The sequence below is a fragment of the Sesamum indicum genome, linkage group LG5 (genome assembly GCF_026168435.1).
Source record: "Sesamum indicum cultivar Baizhima isolate 11 linkage group LG5, ASM2616843v1, whole genome shotgun sequence".
NCBI lineage: Eukaryota > Viridiplantae > Streptophyta > Magnoliopsida > Lamiales > Pedaliaceae > Sesamum > Sesamum indicum.
Genome location: NC_142661.1, coordinates 5,296,727 through 5,324,168, shown reverse-complemented (window position 1 = coordinate 5,324,168; position 27,442 = coordinate 5,296,727). Strand labels below are relative to the sequence as shown.

Here is a 27,442-nt window from a genome sequence, read left to right as displayed (position 1 = left end):
GACCGCCATCCAATACGCAGTTCAATTGTTGCACGGTTGTTCAAGGTGTTCTATAGGCTTTGTTATGATGTTTGAAAGAAATACAAACATAAGTGTAATGAGCAAAACAAAGAAAATGCCAATAGTGAATACTCATTTTAATCATTGAAAAAAAAATTACATAAAATCGAGTTATTGCCTGAATAGATTACAAGCATGCCAAAACAATTAGGTTTCGGGTCACCTATTCTAATAATCTTCCACTTGACCTAAAGTCAATAACCCATCTTATATAGATGCCGAGCATGGGCAATTTCCTAAATTGGCTTAATAAGTGGATCCGTTGTGTTTTCTGCTGAGCTGAATCGATCCATCCTAACGCCACCTCTGCTCACTATCTTGCTAAGCAGATGGTAGCATTTAAGAATATATTCGGAACGGTGATGAGATCTCAATTTCTTTGTGTGTGCTATTGCCCCGTTGTTATCGCAAAAGACAACTACGGGTTCAGTAGTTTTAGGTACCACACCCAACTCTTGGATATACTTTTTCATTGAACCGCTTCCTTAGCTGCTTTGGAAGCCAATATGTATTCAGCTTCCAAGATGGAATGCGTTGTGGTATCCTACTTGGTACTTTTTCCAAGCAACCACACCACCATTCAACTTGAATACAAAACCCAATTGAGACTTGGCATCATCATCGTCCGATTGGAAGATACCGTTGGTATAGCCTTCCAATATTAATTCTCTACTACTGTAAATCAAAATCACATCTTTAGTCCTTTTTAGGTATTTAAGCATTGTCTTGACTGTGCTCTAGTGCGCTTCCCTATTGCATGCCTGATATCTGTTCGTCACGCTCAAAGCGTACGCAACATCGGGCCTGGTGCACTGGACAACATACTCAATGCTTCGTGAAACATAAGGGATGTTCGACATTCTATTAAGTTCCTCATCAGTCTTGGGTGACTGCTTCTTGGACATCTTAATCCCATGCCACATTGGAAGGAATTATCGTTTTGAGTTCTGCATCTAGAATCTCTTCAAGATTTTCTGAATATACAAGGATTGCGTTAGTCCTAACATCCTTCTAGATTTATCCCTATAGATCTTGATGCCAAGAATGTAAGAGGATCACCTATATCCTTTATGGAGAACTGTGTGGAAAACCATGCTTTAATGTTGCCTAACATCTTAACACCATCTCTAATGAGTAAGATATTGTCTACATACGACACAAGGTACGCAACCGTGCTCCCACTGATCTTCTTGTATACACAACAATCAAATTCATTCTTGATTCAAACTTGTAACACCATCTCTAACCCCGTATGACTTCATTCAAACTTGTGTTCGAGCTTCGAAAAGCTTATTTGAGGCTGTAGATGGACATTTGGAGACGACAGACCTTCTATTCTTCTCTAAGGGAAGTGAAACCCTCTGACTTATCAATGTAGATCTCTTCCTCAATGAAACCGTTGAGAAATGCCATTTTCACGTCCATCTGCTATATTTTATAGTAAGACCATGCTGCTATGGCAAGCAAAATCCGAATGGATTTGGCCATGGCTACAGACGAATAGGTTTCCTCGAAATCAACCCCGTGTTGTTGAGTGTATGCTTTTCCACAAGCACAGCCTTGAAGGTTGTAACCTTTACGTCAGCTCCAAGCTTACGTTTGTAGACCTATTTGCACCCAACAGATTTAACACCTTTAGTGGGGTCTATGAGGGTTCAAAATTAATTTGAACCCATCGAGTCCATTTCGGATTTCATGGCCTCAAGCCACTTATCTGAATTGATGTCTGACATTGCTTCTCAGTACGTCCTTGAATCATTATCCATTTGACTGGTCGGTCCCAAGAATCCACACCTATTAGGTGGTCGCGATTCCCTGGTCGTCTTACGGAGGACTGGAGCACCATCAGTGGGAACTATAGGTTCAAATGATGTATTTCGTTCTACTGAGGTATCTGACTTGTTTCCTTATGTAGCACCTCATTGCATCCGCTATCCGCAGGAAAACCCTTTTTCAAGAACACTACGTTTTTTGGGATAAAAACCTTTTGCTCAAATGGATCATAGAAGTAGTATCTCGCAGTTTCTTTCAGATATCCGACAAACTTGCACAGACTAGACCTCCTTTCATGGATAGAACCATGTCCAATAGGTTCGATTCCTCTTTTCAGCCACGGCATTTAGTTGTGGTGTTGCAGGAGGAGTCCATTGATAGAGAATTTGATTCTCCTTTAAATAATCAATGAATTCACCACTTAAATACTCTCAGCCTCAGTCCGACCGAATGGCATTAATTTTACGACCAATTTGATTCTTGACTTCAAGTTTGTATTCCTTCAACCTTCCAAAGGCCTGAGACTTGTACCTCATTAGGTAAAAATAACCATATTGTGAGTGATCATTAATAAAGGTTATGAAGTATAAGAATCCTCCTCTAGCCGGAGTATTTAATGTTTCACAAACGTCTGTATAGATCAAATCCAAAAGTCCGTTGTCAAGCGCACTTTGTCCAACAAAAAAGCTTTTTGGTCATTTTTTCTTTTAGATAGGATTCGCAAGTTGGTAGGTTCTCCAAATTCTCTACCTCTAGACTCTTTGAGTCTACCAAGTTTCTCATCCTATCTTTTGGGATATGGCCTAACCTTCTATGACATAATTGTGCGTTTCATGATTATCTAACTTTCGTTTGTGTTGGGCAGTAATAATCCAATTAGACCGTTGGAGAATATAAAGACCATTTACCAATGTACCAAGAAGATGATAGTTATTATCAATAATCAAATAAAACCAATTTTATTGATTGCAAATTTATAACCATCATTGTCTAAAATAATATCTTGATCATGCTCGGTACATAATAACAGTCTTTTAATTTGATCCAAATATGATCACTAATAACTAACTGGAAAGATCCTATGGCTTATTCGCTGCGACAGCCTTCCCATCACCTAACCTTAGATCATCTCATCCTTACTTAGCTTTCTACTTCTTTCCAACACTTGCAAGTTATTGTAGATGTGAACTCCACAGTCGGTATCCAATACCCAAGAAGCAGAATTAGTTAGCATAGTCACTTCAATCACAAGTGTACCTAGGTTGGAGAGGAGTTGTGGGCACTCCCTCTTCTAATGCTCCTTTTCTTGGCAATGAATGCAGATATCATTTGCTTTCGACTGTTGGGAACTGCCAACCTTCCCTTTCCCTTTGCTCAAAGTGCTAGCAATGACTCGAATGGCTTTTCCCTTACCCTTGTTCCTCTTTCAGGGTCCGGCCCTCTTGCCTTTCGCTTTAGAGATTGAAATCTCTCCTACCAATACGGTCGGCGTAGATTTTGTGGGTCATCGCCTTGTATTGTACCAACATATTAATTAATTGAGGAATAGGTTCTCAAGTCCATTCGTATTGTAGTTAATAATAAATGGGTCGTAGAACGGAGGAAATGACTGAAGAATCACTTCAATGTACGTGTCATTGTGAAGCCCAACTTTAGGGTTTTCGAGCTTCTCCATTAGGGATAGCATCTTAACCCCATGACTTTTTACAGACGAACCTTCAGCCATTTTTGTCCCTAAGAAGACTTTCGTGGCAGCATATCTAATATGTCTATTAGGAAGTGCATAAACTTCTTTCATGTGGGGCATTATCGAGGGAACATCATCCAGCCTATCATATTGCTTTTGGATGTCATTGGACATTGAAGCTAATATGATACTACGGATCTTGTGGTTATCCTCAAGCCACTTCTTCAATGTGACACATTCTTTAGGCGAGGACCCTTCCAGTAAGGCCGTTGGGAATGACTTGTCCAAAACATAGCCCTGGTTTTTAAAATTTAGGACAATCCTTAGATTTTACAGCCAGTCGTTGCAGTTAGTGCCATTGAATTTATTAGCCTCTATTATCATGGCTAAAAATGATTCTTAGATATTTTCTAGACAATAGAAAATTAAAGAGAAATGAACAAATGATTGTAATATTATGATTAAGCTTAAAGACTTGATCACTTGTGTTTAACTCTCCCACTATTTATATAAAAGCCCACCAGTCTCTAGTGAGTTTGGGATCCACAAGCGAATTTTTCATACCCTGCTTTTACGATTCACATGGCAAAAAACTCGTGGGAGGTATCCAGTAACATTCTCATCCCATCAGATCCCCAAGATCTTTTCCAACACCTTTTTCACATGATTCCGAGGACTCCAAGCGAATCATGTTACTCGATGTTAGGCCTAATCCATAAACCAAATCACATTTCATTAGTCGCCCCCCATGACTCGTGAGATAGGGAAATGGTGAACATATTCCTTTGTTCACAACAATGGTGCAGCTTTTCTCTATTCCAAATGTACCACGACTCGTGAGACCACACTTCAGATCGGTAGCTTCCTCACCACATTGCTGTGGATGGAAGGCTGGGACAGATCAAAACCATTTTGATCTGAGTCCATTATGGGCCTAATAATCAACTTGATCGAACCAAGTGAGAGTTATTTTGAGTTTAGACCGAGACCTCATCATATATAAATATTGCATGCATAAATATAAAGCATTAAATAAACGCATCGCTTGTAATGAACCTAGCATACCGTTATTGGATGATCCAAGCGCAACCTACGTGACCCACTAAGCCCGCAGTGAGTCTATGGTCTATCTAATGTGGTTCTATGCTATTACAAAGTAATATTACCATTCAACATATAGATGGGCTTTGTGATATCTCCATGGGCCGCCTTCTCCGTGGGCCTCTTCCTTCATGGGCCTTCTTCTCTGTAGGCTTGCTGGAAATGAAAAAATATCTCCAAAGGTCCTATACTACTCTCGTTACAATTTGAATAAGAAACCCTGAAGAAAAGTTGGGGGAGAGTACATTCGGAGGAAGATACCAAGCCTTGATCGAAAAGAAATATCTCCAAAGGCTAAAATCGAAAAGGGAGGAGAAAATAAAAAGAAATACATGCAGTCTAGGGCTCCGTGATCACCCCTTCACATTCATTGTAGCACAGAATAACAATTAATCATTCTAGACAAGAAAATGAATATCCCAAAAATGTTGTGATATGCAATATCACGACAAATAATTATATGTAGAAAACAATAAGTTTAAGATTTGCAACTCATATGGATGATTAAGCCTTGTGCATCCAATACACGCAATTAAACCAAATTAATTAAAACAATTTAATTCTAGAAAAATTCCAATTTTCTCCAAAATTAAATCAGCAACAATAAATATTTGTCAAAAAATGTGCAAAAATTGGAAAATTCAATTTTCCGCAAAAATGGCGAAAAACAGCCAAGCCGTCAGTCGTCAGCAGCAGCAACAGCGCAGCGACCACACAGCCGCTCATACGGGCGATGGCTTCCCCGGTCAGTTGTTCAGTGCTACAATACCATTTGTTTTTCACACATTAAACTGAAATTAAAATAAGTATTTTATTAGAAAATCCAATTTTCATAAAATACTTAAATCATCCAAATTGCAAAAATTAAATAAATTAATTTTCTCATATAATTATCAAAGAATAAGTATAAAATATATCATGCTTCAAAAGCAATAAAGAACACATTTTCATGCTTATTCACAAAATACGACAGCACCTACATCGTAATCAGGCTCTGATATAACTTGGAAGGACAGAGTCCTTCCCTCTATCGTCTCTCAGCCTTAGTCGAGGGCATGGAAAGTGCGGATTTTCATTTTGGACTAGACATCTATGCTTAATATTTGAGATCGTGTTACGCCAAGTTTCGTGACATAGGAACCTCCTTTTTCTATTCGATCAACGACTCTGGCCAGAGATTCATAAGGCGTGAATGCATCTCAAAGTGCATAGTAGATACCTCTGTCACATACAGATAGGGGACGAATCCTCTTCTTGGAACTCACCGTATTCACTACATACTTAGTCAGCACTGGATATGACTTATGATGATCATGTTTGTGGCACAATCACCTCTCGCACAGATCCAAGATACAGTCATCATATGTACGTGACTGCTGTGATTCCTCAAGTTTGAGGACTAGTTTCGTACTATAAGAGCTGGGGACTCAAGTATACCGATCAAGTCTCTAAGGCTTCCATATGACGATCCCCACGAGTCAGTTCAGTCAATTGACCACCTTGTCAACTAATCTACTAAAATTGCATAGACGTCTAACGTCTGTAGCCGATGAAATGCAGCAATCATCCAATAAATGCAATACTCAATGCAAGTCTCTATAGGACTCTTGATACCCAGTCTCGAGGTCATCGACTTGGAACATTTCAAACCAACCCTCAAAAGTTAGTTTCATAGCCTCCATCCAATGCGCAACCCAACTACATGGGTCATTGAGTGGTCTGTGGACATCTATTGTGACATCAAAGTAGTGCTTAACGTAATATGACAAGCATAACAGACACATGTGCCAAAGTTGAATACTTACCATATTCGTCGGGACAATATTGATTTAATAAAGATTATAAGAATGGTTCTCCAAACCGCCAATCTAATTGACTTTTGGTCACCTATTCCAACAATTCAATTACTAATAAATTGATTAATAATGTAAGTATGGTTTCATCCACTACATGCTAATACGTTTCAGTATAATTAATTTTAGGCCTTTGGATAAAGTCTTGGGCCACAAGTATAGCTTTGTACCTTACAAGTTCAGTTCATTCATTTCTCTTTTGTACAAATAACCACTTATTACTAACTGGCTGAACACATATTGGTGCTGGAGTAATAGGTCCAAATACTTCTCGCTTAATTTCAATTTTTTCAATCATTTAAGTGTTAGCGTTCCTCCATAGTTTTAGGATCCTTTTTATTTTCATCTATGATTTCGGCGGCTACAAAATAGGCAAAAATCTCATTTATTTCAATTTCTATTCGATGGTAAATTGCATTTTTGGTCTAAAAGTGGACTTGTTTCCAATTTTGGTCCCATACTGTAGATGATTCGCATATTGCATCCTATATGTATTTTCTGTTCCAATTTCGAGACACAAGAGGAGCAGTTGTTAAGTTGCTAACGGCGGATGCGTTTTCATTAGGTGGGTGCAAATTTGAAGGGAAAATGTAATATTAAATGAAAGGGACAAAGATTATTTTAGTCCATTAAGGGGTATTTCTTTTTTTACTATATGAAAAGTATGATTCAATATTCTAAAATTCATTCATTAATTATTAAATACTTGTGATTCATGAAAACCTAAATATAAGTGATTTGTTTTTATTGAAAACAGTGTATTAAATTATCGATATATATAGATAAATAATTTCAAATTAAAACATACATTAAATAAAAATTACTAAACGCAAGAAACTACTGTAAAAATAGACCAAATAACCATATTTATAGAACTCAAACCGATGACCTATTGGTTGTAAGATGTAACCACGCAATTTGAACAAGATCTAAACTTCCAATTTAATTTAGAACTTCAAACATTTCATGAGAATTTTTTTTTCTAGTTATTATGTGCTGCACCAATAAGTTTTAGACAAATTTATCAATCTATATATATATCTACATATCTATAAAATTATGAATCTCATAAAAAGTTTTTTCTTTTTTTGGTTGGACTAAATTAACCTTAAAAATATTTATTTTTTAAGGATACAAATGTAAAATAATATACTTATTATTTCTTATTAACTCCTCTAGACATTACACTTATACTCTTATTAATTACTTCTTACATTATTCACATTTATTCCTAATAATTACTTTTCACATTATACTTATTTAATCATATAATTTTTTTGTATATTATATTCATAGTATATCGCATTACTAGGTTTTCCCCTATCATATAACATCTATAAAAATCACAAAAATTGAAATGATTTAATGTTGAAAATTTAACTAGCATACATATAAATGAGAATTAGTTAAATCACTTAACATATCAAAATAGGTTAGATGACGAATGAAAATCAATTAAATGAATTGTCATGTAAGATAACAATTTGAAGAGTAACATACAAATGCTAAAAAAATAATGAGAATAAATTAAATCACTTATTATGTAAAGTGAATACTTTTTGTTGTAAGATAGATTAAAATGTAAATTGGGATTTGACATGTAATTACTATGTATGTTATAGAATATATTTATTATCTTTAAGATAATAGAATAAAATATAAGTGTACAAGTTTTGATCTTTTCATAATGTACGATGGAAATTGTCGATCCTTGTAAAACAATATTAAAATGTGTAAATGCTATTCTTAAACCATCACCACATATATCCATTTTCAAAAAGAAAAAGTAGAAAAAAATGGCATAAAACCATAGATAAACACTGTCTATACAAGGTTTCCTTGATTGCTGCTAGAGTACAAGGTTAGATATATCAAAAGTAGAAAATATTTTTTCTAATATTTGTTCATTGTCAAATGCAGTTTGGCAACAAGGACCCACAATAGATAGTTTATTGCAGAAATATCAAGAGCACTGAAATCCAATTTTGTGAGATTGGCCATTAAGCTACAACAAGTTAATATGCACTTTTAGCATAAAATTCAACATATACATTTAAGTAGAATCAAATGTATTGCACATTATAAAGTAAAAGTGACATAAAAATATTACTAGCAATAAGGAACATATAAGTTACCATGTAATTAAATTGAATTATTATGACATGCATACATGGAATTAAATATATTTAAGTTTGGCTTAAATCTTAAAATGTTACAAAAACTGGAAATTAAATGGTATTCATGTCAATTTGTTTTGTCAGTAAGTAAATTTTATTGCATATAAATATGCTAGGAAACATTCAAAATAGACATATGAAAAAAAAATATATAGGTAAAGTAAATTAATTAAATTAACTTCAAGTTAGTCATATTTTAATTATAATATCTATAATATGGTATCAAAGAAATTATAATGGATCAATTAAATAAATAAAGAAGCTTTAGGCTTCTTGATTAAGCCATTACCTCAAAATACTTCAAGTGGTGAGAGAATCAAATATTATAGTTATCATCGCTACAGGGATAATATTGAAAATGATTGGTATAAAATAGTTTACATACTACTAGAGGTAATGTAACTCATTACTTACTTCAGAAAGCAATGGAATTTTATAAAACAAGTCCACTTCGGGCGATGAAATAAAGAAATGTGTGTTTACTCTGGAGGCAATATCAATTAACATAGAACTTTTTATTTATATATGTCCACTTCAGGAGACATTGAAATGTATAAAAACATGATTATTAATATGTCATTATTAAATAAACAAGAATAAAAATAACTACGATATTGTAGAGGTAAACCAATAAAGAATAAAAATAATACAACGAAAAATAACATTCTATCTTGATTGAGCATAAAGTCTTGTTGATAACGTGTTATAAACTTAGAAAAATTTTAAGTTTTTTAGGCTATTACTTCTAATAGTATATAAGAAAACAATATATGTATTCTCTCCAAATCTCTTTTCGTCTAATTCTTCGAAAAGATTTTGTACAAATGAATTACATATGGTATTTGTAAACCACGAAAATTGTGGTTACAAACTATACTACTAACGAATATAATTACAAAACATCATGGGGGATACAAAAGGTTATAAGAGTTAGGGCAAATTATATTTTTCCATCCAAGCTATGCTCGTTTTTACTTTCGCCATTGAATTTTTTTTTTTTTGTATTAACTTACCATTACAATTTTGCAAAATTTGCAATTTTCCATATATGATTGTCTTTTTCTTGATTTTTTGTCCGAAAAACCATCACATGTTGTGCATATGTGAAAAATATCATATTACATAACCTTTAAACATCACATGTGTACTGCATGTGATGTTTTATTTGACAAAAAAATTGGTTGAAAAATAGGTATAAATGATTAAAGGTAAAATGTTGTAAAGTTGAGATGGTAAGTTAAAACAAAAACAATAACAATTTAAATGCCAATATATAAATATGCTCATAGTTCGGATGGAAAAGTATAAGTAACACTAAACATTACGAGAGAATACTAAGAAATCTATGCATTCAAATTACATGTACAATAGAAGGTGATTTCATTGAAGATAAATGACTACAATTATATCTCTCCAGCTTGTGTTGTTTTATTTAGTAGTACTTTTTTAATTTTCTAACCATTAATTTCTTAACCATTTTTTATGAAAACAAGTTATTAATTAAAAGAAGTAATTTGATAATTTTAAATTAAAAACAATCTAAGTATAAGGAACTACAAAAGTAAAAACAATTCAATAATACGTAATTTAGTGAATTTGAAATTAGTTATGTTATATATAGTTTCATATTAGATAACTATATTAACTACTTATATGCTAACATATCTTAAAACATTATTCATTAATATTGAGTACCAACTTTATAAATTCAAATTTTAAACAATTTATGTGCATTTCATATACGTATATAGAAAATGTGCATACATTACAACGGATTTATAGTACTCTTTTTCTAAATAAGAAGTTGAAAATATTATAAAATAGTTGAACATATCGAAATATTAGTTAAAAATTCAATAAATTAATTTTTTAAAAGTCTCAATGATCGAGCATCAAAATATAAAAAAATTAATTTCAATTTGCCCTTCTTTTAACATCTTCAATAAAAGAAGAAAAGAGTAGAATGTCTATATTTTCACTGCATTATCAATTTTATTACAATCATGAATCAGTAAAGTTTAATTGTTCCTTTCTGGAAATAAAAAGAATAAAGAAAAGCTAAGGAAGAAAGATGATATATGCATCTTTCTCTCTACTTCGTTATATCTTTTAAGCTGTTTAGTTTAATTTTTTTCTTATCAAAGACTGGTCAACTGTGGCCCTTTCAGGAAGAATTTCATCGAGTACGAATCATATTCTCATTTTTCAATATTCAAGAACTCCACTAAATACTTCTCGATCCAATCAAAGGGTGATCAGTTTGGTTCATCACTACGAGTCTAATTCTTTGAACCTCATCAAACAGAATTAGACTTGTGAACCCCATACTGATTTTGTGTGTTTTGGTGACTTACAAATATCACACTACATCCAATCCAATGTGCAACTGATAATCTCATTTTGACCTACAAAATAGCTTTTGGGGTCTTTCTCCTTCTTAGAAAAGGTTTTGAAAGCTAATGGATCCAAATTACCTATTTCTAATGCTCTTTGAGTCCATCACTCTTTCTCATCCTTAACTAGAAGAGATTATCCAACCAGAATGGTAAGTTCATTCTTGATTATCATTTTATTCTTTATTTCAGTATGCATAATCCAATCATAAGATAATATAAATTTTATGTTTTACCCAATAGACATGAATCCCATTTAATGTTACATAAAAGACTTTACTGATTAAAATACGTAATCAAAATTGTCCAACAATAATTGAAATCACTATTTCAATCATGCTAGGTCACATAAACATTATACTAATATGATCACCACTAAGCATAACTAAGTCCCTAGTCTTTACAATAGCAGCCCCTCTATCTCTAAGCCGTAGGATCATCTTGTTTCAACTTTTCTTTTCCTCTTCATCACTTGTCTCATAGATTATGAATTCAGTGGTATCCAATACCATGGGTAGAATGGAGATTATGTTAATACTCAATTAAAGATTTTACCTTCATCGGAGAGGAGCTCAGGACAGTCCCTCTTCTAATAGCCCTTCACTCAGTAATAAGTGAAAACATCATTCGTAATCCTTGACTGACAAACAATCTTCCTTTTTCCTTTACCCCCGCCTGATAGCATAACATGATCACTTGAAATTGTAGAAGCACTAGAAGAACTCTCATCACTCTTCCTCTTCCCCCCTTTGCCACCCTAGCACATAACTTTAAAGGTTGAAGCCTCTCCCACTAGTACCGCCAGATGCAGATTTGTCAATCGTTGCCTCGTACTGGACCAATATATTAATCAACTCATGAAGGTTTTTCTCAATTACATTCATGTTATAGTTGATAATAAAATGATGGAAAAGGGGAGGTAGTGATTGTAAGTTCACGTTCATTCTCCAAATCAGCCAGGAGGTCTTTCAACTTTCCTACTTGGGATACGATCATCACTTGATGCTTTCGTATGGACGATCCCTCAACTATTGTGCATCACCTTTTCCACGTGATTCAGAGGATTCCAAGCGAATCACGTTGCTTGATGTTAGACCCAACTCATCAACCAAATCATAGGGCAGACTACCACCGCCCCACGACTCATGAGATTGAGAAATAGGTATGTATTAACTTCGTTCACAATAATAATGCAACTTCATTTCAATCCAAATGTGCCATGACTCATGAGACCACGTATGGGTTAAATAAACTTCCTCACTATATTATCGTGGATGGAAGACATGTAATAACAATCCTTTGTTTATTTCCATTATGGGTCTAATATTTTAACTTGGTCCGACCAAGTGAGGGTTATTTGTTATTTATATGACCGAGACCTGATCACATTTAATATTTTTTATGCATAATATTCTAAACATTAAAAGCATTAATCAAAATGCATGACACGCAAAAATAAAAGTTTAGCACGCCACTATTGGATAATCACAAGCCCAATAGCCTATGCGATATACTGAACTCATAGTAGAGCCATGGACAATCTAGGGTAGGCCCGTTAACATACTATGGGCTTTGTAATCTCTCTTTATTTCTTCATCTCCTTCATGGGTTTCGACCTTTGGGCCTCTTTTCCATGGGCCAACCGATGGATTTCTCCATAATCCTCCATCGTTAGAGCTAAACCTCCCTAACTATTACACTTATTATACAACTAAAAAGAAACCCCAAACAGAAGTTGCGGGAGTTATATAAATAGGGAGAAAACATGCCTTAAATAATTAGGCTAATAATAGAGAGATAAGAAAATAAGTGGCACGCATGCCACAACCCAACAGAAAATAAACCATCCAATGGGTTTTGTGATCATTCATGTTAATCCAATTAATAGAACAACACATTTATTTTCAAAATAAACATGCACAAAAAAATATAACACAAACCATGCATTATAATAATGATATCTAATATCATATATTAATCACATACACAATCCAAGGGCTTCTATATTAAAAATAATGCAACTTAATTATAGAATGAAGTTTTTTGTTTTTTTTTTCTGCATTTCCAAGAATCAATTATATTTTAGATATTCCAAAATTTAAGAAAAATTCTCAAGCCCAAAATTAAATGCAAAATTATAATATCTAAAACCCTAGATTTAGATATGCAATTAAAATAAAAATCATGCTTCCAAAGTCGATTAAAACATGTTATCATGTAAATCCACATTAAACATGTTAGATTCTAGGCCTATACACCGAACCGGGCTCTGATAACACTTGAAGTGAACGGATGAGCCCAGAAACCGCGGCGGAAGCTCAAAAAATCAAAAATAGTGATTTAACATACAATTAAATCTTGATCAATGGTGTACCCGTGATCTTTTCTTTGACCTTCAGTGCTAAAATAAAACAAAGAAGGCCAATAATTACGAGAAAAATAAATAAGAGGGATGAAAATACTAAATGAGATTTTTTCCATTGTTGTTTTTTTTTGTTCGACTACAATCGTGGATTCCTCATTCTGTATCGTTCACAGTGAGATCTCGATCTAGAGAGCCTCCAAAGACTAACACACCACCACTAAAGGATGTGGATATTTGAGCTAGCAAAAAAACTCCACACATGTGCAAAGAATCAATAACGTTATTGTTGAACATTTGATCCTTTGTTCCTCTTTGGATCTCTAAGATCTTAAGAGGGTTTTTGGAGAGGAAATAGGAGAGAAATTTCATGAGTATATTTTTGCAGCAGCTGCTGGTCGGTTGTGAGTATTTTAGAGGCTTTATATGTGACCTAGTGACAAGATACCAAGGAGCCTTAACCTAGCAAGCCTCCTTAAACCATCTAATACGACTATGCCACACCACACCCAAGGAGGAGTTTTGACTCCTTAACCTAGCCATGGTCTAACAAAGGACTTGGTTTGACTCCTTAATTAAAATAAATCAAGCCCATGTTTAATGGACATTGTATCAAACATAATTTAATTTATAAGTCTAATATTTAAATATACTTTAATCCAATTAATTTTAATAGCTAACTTGAAATTCTAATTAATCCAATTAATTAAACTAAAGTCATCCATCGAATGGATTGGTCTAATTAAATGATCCAATCAGTTATTGTCTTGAAGATTTAATTTAATTCAATTAAAGTAATCCGACTCTTCTAGAATTAATTCCAAATTAATTCCAACCCTTTATAGTGGTAGGGTGTGACTCTTTAAGTTCACCCTCAGCTAGACTTGGGCGTGTGCGACCAACAAAATTAATTAAATCTAATTTAATTAATTATTTTGGATTATCCCATAATCGAAAATAGCTCATTACAATGAGTGGTCCTGTAGCAATGGTCCATGGTACTAGAAACTGGGTGAATAGCGGCATGAACATATAGGCTCTGAACCTGTACAAGTACGGTCCTACTTTTAACCGTCTCCTGATCTTAGAATTGGGCATGGAATTAGGCATCGGTTCCCATCTTTGACTAGGCAACAATGCTTAATACTCGAGACGCATTTACTCTACTAATCTGATATTAAAAACCTATCCCTGATCGACTAATCATTTTGGCTAAATACTTTTATAGTCTAAACCATTTTAGAGCGCTTAGAAGAACTCACTGACATATACTAACAGGGGACAGATACTCTAGATATCCACCGTCCTTGCTACATACTCGGAATGCACTGGATAAGGCTTATGACGATCATGTCGCACGACACAATCACCACTCGCCATATCCAAGATACAGTCTTCATATGCACGTGACTGGCATGATTACTCAAGTCCGATGATTAATCGTGTACTATCAGAACCAAAAAATCCCAGCCATACCGATCAAGCCTTAATAGTTTTTTATGACGATTCCCGGAAGTTAGTTTAGTCAGTCGAGTACTTTTCCATCTAATCCACTAAAACAACAATGGAAACCTATGTCTCCTGCCAACGAAACACAAATGCAATACTTAGTGCAAGTCTCTATAGGACTTTGATACCCTGTTTTCAGGTTCTCGACTTGGAACGTATCAAGCCGGGACCCATATGAGTTGGTTTCATAGTTGCCAAATCTATGCGTACCCCAACTCCACGAGTTTCACCTTTTGATGTGTGGTCATTTGGTTATGACATTGAAAACTCCGTTCAATATCAATGGTAAACACAATAAAACCCCGTTCATGAACTCTTACCATATTCATCAATCTAATATTATTCGATAAAGATTGAAGAATGACTAACAGCCAATCTAACTGGCTTTTTGTCATTCATTCCAACAATCTCATGGCTCGTTTGGAATGCAATTGATTCATGTATTTGGACATTTTGTGGTCCATGATTAATATGAAAGTAAGTAAGTTGCAGTATTCATCCGGCGATGATACTGATTGCATCCATTTATTTTATTTTATTTTGTTTTAGTATTGTAATAACGCTATTGTATGTAGTAGTAAATCAGTTTCCTGAATTTTTTAACATGAATTCTTCATTATATGTTACAGGAATTAATTACACAACTTATTCCTCATTAATATTCAAGGATATAGCAATGATTAATACACTTTTATTGATACCACAAATGTTAACATACGATTACAATTTGTGTTAGTCGTCTTATATTAATATATTCGCATTATACATTCATTCATAAATCTCAAATGCAATCGCGAACAATTTGATTTAATTTATCCCTATGCACATCAACAAGAAATATATATAATCCTATTTTGCGACTAGTTAAAACTTGCCGATACATTTAGTATGATCAACAAACTTAATTAATACTCACTTCCATATGAGTATGATCAACGAAGGTGTAATCCGTACTCAAACTAAATTAATACTTACTTCCATATGATGCTTCTACATATGTACGAACAAAATTTATTATCTCTACTTATACCAATTAAACTAGTGTTTGAGCAGTTAGTATAAATTACTAAAATTATCAAAATTATAAATTTTGGTCATTCATATGTAGAAGCATCATATGGAAGTAAGTACAAATTTAGTTTGAGTACGGATTACCTCTTTCGTTGATAATATCCATATGGAAGTGAGTATTAATTTAGTTTGAGTAGTGTAGAGTGGAAATCACTAGAACATCATATCCAACTATTACAAAAATTGGAGTACGAAACTCCTTAAGATTATTGCAGGCCAATATACAACTTAAATAATAATAACAAATGAAAGAAATAATGATATAATTAAATCAACAGTATAGTGATTAACTAGCTCAGAGTAGCCAGATCCAACATCTCGATAAAGGAATATGGTCACAAGGCACTGTTTCCACAATGAATCGACTCACAGTAACTCTACAAACCCAGAACCCGACCACAACCCCGATCACTCAGATCTCAGTATCACACGGTCACAAAGACCCCAACTCAATATTTCAAAATGAACTTTGGTGAATGGTAAAGGAGATAAACAACTTTTATTCATGTTTTAGCCGAAAGGGAGAATCCCCTATTTAAAGGGGTGAAAACTGTGGTAGAGAAGGAAAACCTTGGTGGTTTTCCTAAACCTATTAGATTGGTTTAGGAAAGTCGCCATGGCTCACGAAAAAGAGAAGGAAGAAATTCATAGAGAGGATTTGGAGAGAAGAGGAAGTAGACGGCGCAGAAAAAATAGAGAAGAGGAAAATTGAGATTTAGGGTTATGAATGTGATATAAGTAGGTAGACAGAATTGATTGGGTTACCGGGTCGGTTGTGGGCTACCAAGTGGGTCAGGTAATTGGGCTGCCAAGGTCAGCCTTTTAATAAGTCATTGGACTACAAATTATAACAAGTAGGGATTACATCGATCGTACTAGATGTATCGGCAAGTTTTAAGTAGTTGCAAATAGGATTATATATATTTCTGGTTGATCATGTTAATCGCACGGACATGAGTTTTGATTGGTATAAAAAGGATTACATATATATTTCGTTGATCAAAGCATTGACTATTCATTCTTTCATACTAATTGTAGCACCATGAATTTTAACTCAATGTATCAGTAGGACTACATAATTTTGTTGATCATACTAATTGTTCATATGCAGGAAGGTACATATATATTTTGTTAGTAAAAGCATCACATAATGCTTGTACCCTAATTGTACGGACATTGATTTTAGACTGAATCAACATAATAACTTCTTTGGTAGACCACAGTAATTGCACGTACATGATTTTTCACTTGATTATCATAAAAAATACATGGAACATGAATTTTTACTTGGTATAAATAGGATCATATAAGACTATATTATACTTTTTTTATACAAACATCATTAATATATTCACATTTACAATTAAGAGAATTTGGAACTATTCTTGATCATATTAATTGTACTGAAATGAGCTTTAAATTGATATGAGTAGGATTATATTTCAAAAATAATTCTATAAAAAAAGTTTAATTTGGTAATTAGGACTAAATATTTCGTTGATGGAAGCACCATAAATGTACGGATATGAGTTTTATTAACTTAGATAAATGTTACAAGAGTCAAACACACATCTTATTCCTTGTTCATATTCAAGAATATAGCGATGATTAATACGCTTCTATAGATATCATAAATGTTAACATGCGATCACAATTCGTGCTCTTTGTCTTATACTAATATATTCGTATTACACATTTATTCATCAACCTCAAATGCAATCGCAAATAATTTGATTTAATTTTCAACTTTATTCAAGAACACCGGATGTATATGTGTATATATACATCCACCTACACACCCATAGTATTTTTACATATATTTTATTGAAAACACTAATTATTTTAGTAATTTTAATTTTACTAATTTTATAATTTTGATAATTTTAGTCTTGAAAAAACTAATTTTCATAATTTGTATAGGACAAAAAAAGACACCCCCTCATAAATTACAAGACATAAACTCTATTTTTATACGTATACAAATAAGTAGGATTTAATATTTTAATGTTCACACTAACTGCTCGAACACTAGTTTAATTGGAATAAGTAGAGATAATAAATTTTGGTCATACATATGTAGAAGCATCATATGGAAGTAAGTATTAATTTAGTTTGAGTACAGATTATATCCTTCGTTGATCATACTCATATGGAAGTGAGTATTAATTTAGTTTGAGTAGGGATTACATCTTTCATTGATCGTACTAAATGATTCGACAAGTTTTAACTAGATGCAAATAGGATTATATGTATATCTTGTAGATAATGCTAATCAAACGGACATGATTTTAAATTGGTATAAATTGGATTACATATATATTTTGCTGATCAAAGTATTGAATATTAATGCTTTCACACTAATTGTATCGCCATAAATTTTAAGTCAGTATATTAGTTGGACTACAAAATTTTGTTGATCATACTAATTGTTCATATGCACGAAGGTACATAATTGATTATACTAATTGTTCATATGCAGTCGATTTCGGATCTATGTTTTCTTTGCAAATGAAACGAGCCACAATGTTCGTACTAGACTCCAGCACCACTTTCTCCCATGCTTCATTGGCATCTCCACCACGTCGAAGGAATACCTCTGTGGCGTTCAACCGATGGATTTTCCACCCGAATTCCTCCCTCATCCTCAAAATCTTTTCAACTTGACGGCAAGCTAATTTGCAAGTGTTTATCTTAATTTCATCAATAGCTGCCTTAAATAGCTTAGCCCTAATTTCACCATCGGCAAGACCCTCACTCCTAAAGAACTCATCCATCTCGGCGACCCCAATGGCACGCCTAATCCCATAATCGTAGTCACGAATTTTGGGATAAAAAAATGCCTTACCTTCCTCCACCAACCCCTATCCACCATCTGATCAACCCTGTTCGACACGTACGAATGCAAGACCGGGATCGCCACGTCCATCCACAGAAAGCAACACTCGTACTTGGAGAGAAACTCAGTGTTGTCATTGAAAAGTGCCTGTATGAAGGAATTAGACCCTCCAGCAATGATTGGCAACCGATTCTTTTGAACGATGGCATCGGCAGCCAGCAATGCCTGATCCACAAAATCATGTACAATGAAATCCGCCTCGGGATCAATGATTCCGAGCAAATGGTGTGGCACACTGTGGTATTCCTCATTGCTCACCTTATTTGTTACTACGTCTAGGCCCTTGTAGAATTGAATTTTGTCCGAGTTGATGACCTCTGCCCCTAAACGGGTGGCCAGGTCTATCGCCAGGCGCGATTTGCCTGTGCCAATTGCACCCAGTACCACCACCACCTTATCCTTCCCGTGTTGTTTGTTCATCATGCCCCTAACTAAAAAGTTCGTCATGCTGGATTGTGCTGGCTTTCAGGAGGAGATTGACATTCTAATTGGTATTTATTTTTACTTTTTTTAACACCTGTCAATTTCATCACACAAATTAAAAGGAAAAAGAAAGTGGCCACGTGTTAGAATTCTCTCAAACAAAACAAACAAAATATGTGCCAAATACAATCTACTATTTTAGAATATATATCTATCATAGAGAGACAAGCCCTTTTCAATTCTTGGATTAATTTCTCTTCTTCAAAAGGATTTGTTTGAAGAAAAACTTCAAACATTTGTGGGCTCTAGAGAGAATCACGAACAAGTTTCATTGATGTGAAAGAAACTACCTAGACAATTGTTTGAAACATGAAAAAACATAGGATATGTAGGGGGTATTTATACATACATACATACACACAATGTGGAACAAATCAAGCCATGCATAGTAATAACTTCACCCCTAACCCTATCCACTTACTATATAACCATTTAAATAAATCATAAGCAAGGCTCTGTCCAAATTACTGTATCTTTTACTGTATTTACAAAATAGGAAAAGAATCATCAAAAGATAATACAAATACTAATCATAATTAAGATGTCAAAATCTGCACAATGCAGGTACCATAAGAGATGCAATAAGTTCATCAATAATTACTTTTTGTAAAAAAATTATTTTTGGGATGTATAATGAGTAATTTTACCATATCGAATGAGAAAAAAATTATGAGAAATTAGAAGATAATGATGAAGAACTTGGTGATTATCCATATCTTACGTAGGATTTGCTTTTGAGTAAAATCGAGTGAGTTTAAGTATTCTCATTAATTCGTCTACCTACTATATCTGAAAAAACATATATTATAATGACAAAATCTATAATAATTGAAGGTTCATAAATCTGGTCTACAAATTTTATATCTTTTTTAGATTAACTGAAATTTAATTGAAGCATATTCTGAATGTTAATTATACTATTCTTGTAATTGTTACTATATGCAATTGATTCATGTATTTGGACATTTTGTTGTCCATGATTAATATGAAAGTAATTAAGTTGCACTATCCATCTGTTGATGATACTGATTGCATCCATTTATTTTATTTTATTTTGTTTTAGTTTTGTAATAACGCTATTGTATGCAGCAGTAAATCAGTTTCCTGAGTTATTTTACATGAATTCTTCATTATATGTTACAAGAATTAATCACACAACTTATTCCTTGTTAATATTCAAGAATATAGCAATGATTAATATGCTTTAATAGATATCATAAATATTAACATGCGATCACAATTCATGTTAGTCGTCTTATATTAATATATTCGCAATATAGATTTATTCATTAATTTCAAATGCAATCGTGAACAATTTAATTTAATTTATCCCTATGCACATCAACAATAAATATATATAATCCTATTTGCGACTAGTTAAAACTTGCCAATACATTTAGTACGATCAACAAAAGATGTAATCCACTAGTTGTTTGTAGTAGCTACTGCAATGGCACTGGATGGTGTACTGACAGTCGGTTTTGGATCTATGTTTTCTTTGCAAATGAAACGTGCCAGAATGTTCGTACTAAGCACCAACACCAATTTCTCCCATGCTTCATTGGCATCTCCACCACATCGAAGGAATACCTCTGTGCCGTTCAACCGATGGATTGCCACCCGAATTCCTCCCTCATCCTCAAAATCTTTTCAACTTGATGGCAAGCTAATTTGCAAGTGTTCATCTTAATTTCATCAATAGTTCCCTTAAGAAGCTTAGCCCTATTTTCACCATCGACAAGACCCTCACTCCTGAAGAACTCATCCATCTTGACGACCCCAATGGCACACCTAATCCCATAATCATAGTCACGAATTTTGGGATAAAAAAACCTTACCCTCCTCCACCAACCCGCTATCGACCATCTGATCAACCCTATTCGACACGTACAAATGCAAGACTGGGATAGCCATGTCCATCCAGAGAAAGCAACACTCGTACTTGTAGGGAAACTCAGTGTTGTTGCTGACAAGTACCTTTACAAAGGAATTGGACCCTCCATCAATGATCGGCAACCGATTCTTTCGTACAATGGCATCAACAGCCAGCAATGTATGATGCACAAAATCATGTACAGTGAAATCCACCTCGGGACCAATGATTTCAAGCAAATGGTGTGACACATCGCAACATTTTTCATTGCTCACCTTATTGGTTACTATGTCTAGGCCCTTGTGGACCTGAATTTTGTCTGAGTTGATGACATCTGCCTCGAAAAAACTAATGTTTCAAACAATTGCCTGGCGATAGACCTGGCCGCCCATTTCGGGGCAGATGTCATTAACTCGGACAAAATTCAGGTCTACAAGGGCAAAAAATTCGTGACTATGATAATGGGATTAGGTGTGCCATTGGAGTCCCCAAGATGGATGAGTTCTTCAGGGGTGAGGGTCTTATCGATAGTGAAACTAGGGCTAAGTTTCTTAAGGCAACTATTGATGAAATTAAGATGAACACTTGCAAATTAGCTTGCCGTCAAGTTGAAAAGATTTTGAGGATGAGGGAGGAATTCGGGTGGCAAATCCATCGGTTGAGCGCCACATAGGTATTCCTTCGATGTGGTTGAGATGCCAATGAAGCATGGGAGAAATTGGTGCTGGTGCCTAGTACGAACATTATGACTCGTTTTCATTTGCAAAGAAAATATATATCCAAAATCGATTGTCGGTACTCCATCCAGTGCCACTGCAGTAGCTACTACAAACAACTAGTGGATCAGAACAATTGTCGGCCTTTTAATAAGTCATTGTGCTACAAATTATAACAAGTAGGGATTACATTTTTTGTTGATCGTACTAAATGTATCAGCAAGTTTTAACTAGTTGCAAATAGGATTATGTATATTTCTTCTTGATCATGCTAATCGCACGGACATGAGTTTTAATTGGTATAAATAGGAATAAATATATATTTCGTTGATCAAAGCATTGAATATTTATGCTTTCATACTAATTGTACCGCTATGAATTTTAACTTAGTATATCAGAAGGACTACATAATTTTATTGGTCATACTAATTGTTCATTATGCGTGAAGATACATATATATTTTGTTTGTAAAAGCATCAGATAATGCTTGTACCTCAACTGTACGGACATTGGTTATAGACTAGATCAACATAATAACTTCTTTAGTAGACCTTACAAGTACACGATCTTTTCTTTAATGATCATAATAAATACACGGGACATGAATTTTTACTTGATATAGATAGGATTGCACAAGATAATATTATACTTTATTGATACAAGAATCATTTATTATATTCACATTTATAATTAAGATAATTTGGAACTATTCTTGATCATATTAATTGTACTGATTCTATAAACAAAGTTTAATTTGGTAACTAGGACAAAATATTTTGCTGCTGGAAGCACCATAAATGTACGTATATGAGTTTCATTACCTTACATAAATGTTACAAGAATTAATCACACATCTTATTCCTCGTTCATATTCAAGAATATAGTGATGATTAATACGCTTCTATAGATATCATAAATGTTAACATGTGATCATAATTCGTGTTAGTCGTCTTATACTAATATATTTGTATTACACATTTATTCATCAACCTCAAATGCAATTGCGAATAAATTGATTTAATTTTCAACTTTATACAAGATCTCTGGATATATGTGTGTTCATATATATCCACCGACACACCCATAGTATTTTTACTTATATTTTATTGATAAACTAATTATTTTAGTAATTTTAATTCTATTAATTTTATAATTTTGATAATTTTAGTCTTGTAAAAACTAATTTTCATAATTCTTGTAGGATAAAAAATGACACTCCCTCATAAATTATAAGACAGAAACTGTATTTTTATCCTTATATACATAAGTAGGATTTAACATTCTAATGCTCACACCAACTGCTCGAACACGAGTTTAATTGGTATAACTAGAGATAATAATTTTTTTTCATACATATGTCGATGCATCATATGTAAGTAATTATTAATTTAGTTTGAGTACGGATTACGTCCTTCGTTGATCGTACTCTTATGGATGTGAGTATTAATTTAGTTTGAATAGGGATAACATCTTTTATTGATCATACTAAATGTATCTGCAAGTATTAACTAGTTGCAAATAGGATTATATATATATCTTGTTGATCATGCTAATCGCACGGACATCACTTAATGCTTGTACACTAATTGTACGGACATTTTTTTTAGATTGGATCAATATAATAACTGCTTATGTCGACTACAGTAATTGCACGTACACAATTTTTCACTTAATGATCATAATAAATACACGGGACATGAATTTTTACTTGGTATAGATAGGATCACACAATAATATAATATACTTTATTGATACAAACATCATTAATATATTCACATTTATAATTAAGATAATTTGCAGGTATTCTTGATCATTTTAATTGTACTGACATGAGCTTTAAATTGATATGAGTTGCTTTATATTTCAAAATAATTCTAAGGCATAATTGCAAAATTGGTTCTGTAAGTATGGGGGGGTGGCAGAATTGGGACTGTAACTACAGAACTGGCAATTCTAGTCCTGTAAGTATTGATTTTTCTAGTAATTTTAGTACTTCCGACCAAAATTGACAAAAAACGCAGCTGAGAGGTTTGGGGCTTAAGGTTCCAACGTCCACGTGCACAACATAAACTTTTAGGAGCTTGCGTTGCGAATGACGTAGCTAATGACGTGGCTTTAGGGGGGAAAATTAGGACAACTGTGCAAAAATTTCATAGTCAGCCGCACACGTGGCCTGACACGTGGGAAAAAAATAATGACGTGGCAACAATGTGAAAAACTGAGGAGTTAAAAAAGAAAGCTGTAAAACAAAAGCAGCAACAATTCACCCCCAAATCACAATTCGTTTAAATCGAAAGAACCCTAAAAACCCTTCTTTCAACTCCCACAAACAATTGATCGTCGATTTAGGAGGAAGAAACCCAATTGAAGTAATTGCACTTCGGGATCCTGAGTTTAACTATTTTCTTCCAACATCTTACGGTAACGTTTCTATGTCTTCAAAAAAAAATGACTTTTGGGGTCCCAAAAAATGAAAGTGGTCCATTGTGTTTTTGTTCCGAAATCTCCAACACTATGGTCCCATTGTGTTGTTACTGTCTTGAAAGGAACAATGGACCATTTTCTTTTTTTTTTCCCTATTTGTCTGCTGAATATTTTATGTTTCCCATGTGCGTGTAAATGTGTTCATGTTCTGAAATTATGTGTAAATGTATCCATTATGTTTTTTTTCTATGATTTGTTAGGAACTTTTCTGTGATTAAACATTTTAACTTGTTAACTTTTCTGCTTTGACTTGTTCTCTTTTGTTTTTTTGTATGATTTTGTATGAATTTTAACTTGTTCTGTTTTGTGTTTGTTTGTTTGTGTTCCCTTTTTTTGTCTTTCAGATAATAATGACACTAAGTTAGCAACCATTACATTACATTGTTGGGAGAATGCAATGTACAAATTTGATTATGAGGATGTTTATGAAATATCTATTTTAAAACTGAATGAAATGGCTAGTGAGGTGGGCTATTTTGGTAATAGGACATATTTACAAAGCTTGGAGATGTGTATTACAAAGTAAATAATGATGATTTTTTGTTTGATGTGTGTATTGGTATTGCTCCTCAAAAAGAAATCGTATATATGTTGAAGTTGATAGAAATGTTATGGGTAGTCAGGTTGGTGAATGTAGTACACAACCTCAGGAGGGTGGGTTCACTAAAGAGGGTAAAAATTTAAAAGAATCTAAATCCTTTGAAAGTAGTGACTATGATTTGAGAAATGATGAGATGAAAACTCAAAAAACAGGAAAGTGCATTGATGAAGATGCTTTGGAAAAACAAATAGAAAGAGAGGTTGAAGAAACTAATATGAAAGAAAAGAAAGAAACAATAAAGATCATGACAAGGTAGCAATGAAGAGGGAGAAAAAGACCTGTTTGGGAGGGAGGATGACTTTCAGAGTGAAAAGGGGTCTGGTGATGATGGAAGAAGAGAGCCAAATATTGTTTTCAATAATGTGGAACAATATGATCCTACCTTTGAATTAGGTATGATATTCAACAATAAATTTGAATTTAGAAATGCCATTCACAGTCATGCAATGAAATCAGGAAGGCATTTGAAAATCACCAAGAATGATAAGAACAGAATGTATGCTAGATGTGCTAAGGAAGATTTTCAGTGGATGATAAATACACACAAAGTGGTTGATGAATGCACATTTCAGATAAGAGAATACTCCAATCACACTTGTGGAAGGGACTATCATGTAAAAAATTTAAATTCAAAGTAGCTTGCAGAAAATTACATTAAAAAATTCAGAAGTGATCCAAAAAGAAATGTTAAGGGTTTTAGGGTTGATCTCATTCAGGATTTAAGAGTCAACGTATCACGAGATCAAACGTATAGAGCCAAAAAAAAGGCACTAAATCAATAGAGGGCGCTCTTCAGGTACAATATTCAATAATGCAAGATTATGCACATAAATTGCTAAAATCTAACCAAGGCTCCACAGTGGTGGTAGGGGTAGATACTGATCAGAAATTTGATAAATTTTATCTGTGTTTTGGTGCCTTGAAAAATGATTTAATGGGGGGTGTTGACAAGTGGTAGGTGATGATTGATGTTATCTATAGGTCCTTTTGGGGTGTTCTGTTAACAGCAGTAGGCATTGATCTGAATGACAATATTTGTCCTATTGCATATGCTGTTGTTGGAAACGAAATGAGGGTTACTTGGGAGTGGTTTTTAATGCTTCTGAAATCTGATTTGAGGGTGCTTAGAGATGATCAGTGGTGTTTCATATCTGATAAGAAAAAAGGTTTAGTTCAAGCATTTAAGGATGGGTTTCCTGCTTCAGATGATAGGTATTGTGTAAGACATCTATGTTCTAACTTGAAGAATGCAGGCTTCAAGGGTTTGGCATTTAAAAACTGTTTGTGGAAGGGTGCAGGGGATACTACCCTTAATGAATTCAGATTGTGTATGAAACAAATGTCAGTACTTGATAAAACTACTGCAGAATGGTTTGATGATAAACACCCTACACAGAGAAGCCTATTATCACTATGCTTGAATTGATTAGAGAGTATTTAATGAGAAGATTGCAGGATAATAGGGATAGGGCAGAACTGAAATAGACTGGTGTTATATGTTCTAGAATTCTTAAAATTGTTGATAAAAATGTTGAAAAGTCTGCAGATTGTATCCCATAAAGGCTGATTCATCTCATTATCAATTAAACTGTTTTGATGGTTCAAAACATTCATTTGATTTGGATAAGAGAAGTTGTTCTTGTAGGAAATGTGATTTGAATGGCATCCCATGTAAACATGCTTGTAGTACCTTATTTTGTAAATGTGATGATCCTATTAGGTATGTGAATGAGTGCTGTAGTGTGGCATCTTACAAGAATGTTTATAAGACTGCAATTATGCCTATAGTTGGTAGAGAATTGTGGACTGCTACACAATTCATCCCTCATTTGCCACCAAACTTTGATAGGGGGGTTGGTAGGCCTCCAAAATCTAGAAGGAGGGAACCTGATGAGATAATGTCAAAGCAGAAGAAAAATGGTAAAGGAAAATCGCAGAACAGGTTGAAAAGAGTGCAGAAGACTGTCAAGTGCAGCAACTACGGTGAGGAGAAACACAATGTCCAAAGATGTCCATTGAAGAATCTGCAAAAAGATAAACAAGTCACTGATACATTTAGTCAAGTGATACAAGAAATCAAAGAAAAAGAGGCTCATTCAACCAAGAAAAGAAGGGTAAGACTGAATATCTAAATTTGATTTTGGTGTGTTGAACTGATACTTATCTAAATCTAATTTTGTTGCAGGTTGAAAACGAGGCAGGTGACAAGGACATTTTGACTAAAAATGATGCGTTTCAGGAAGACAACTCTATGGTAAGAAACATCATCACCCATTCCATTTTAACTTGCAATTCATTATTACTAAATAACTTTTTTGCAGGGGATGCAAGAACAAATTTCAACTGACAAGATGACTAAAGCTGATGCATTTGAGGAGAACAAGTCTGGTAAGAAACTTCAGC

The 27,442-nt window shown here is 33.9% G+C and overlaps 1 protein-coding gene across 1 annotated transcript; it reads right to left on the bottom strand.

The window, feature by feature from the left end:
• Nucleotides 1–3,367: 3,367 nt before the first annotated feature.
• Nucleotides 3,368–19,329, bottom strand: LOC105179183 (tRNA dimethylallyltransferase 2-like). Its single transcript, XM_088880300.1, has 2 exons — nt 18,832–19,329; nt 3,368–3,817 (listed from the first exon to the last, which is right to left on the bottom strand). Exons 1-2 carry the CDS (start codon nt 19,327–19,329, stop codon nt 3,368–3,370), a joined length of 948 nt encoding a protein of 315 aa, XP_088736426.1.
• Between the last annotated feature and the right edge of the window lie 8,113 nt (nt 19,330–27,442).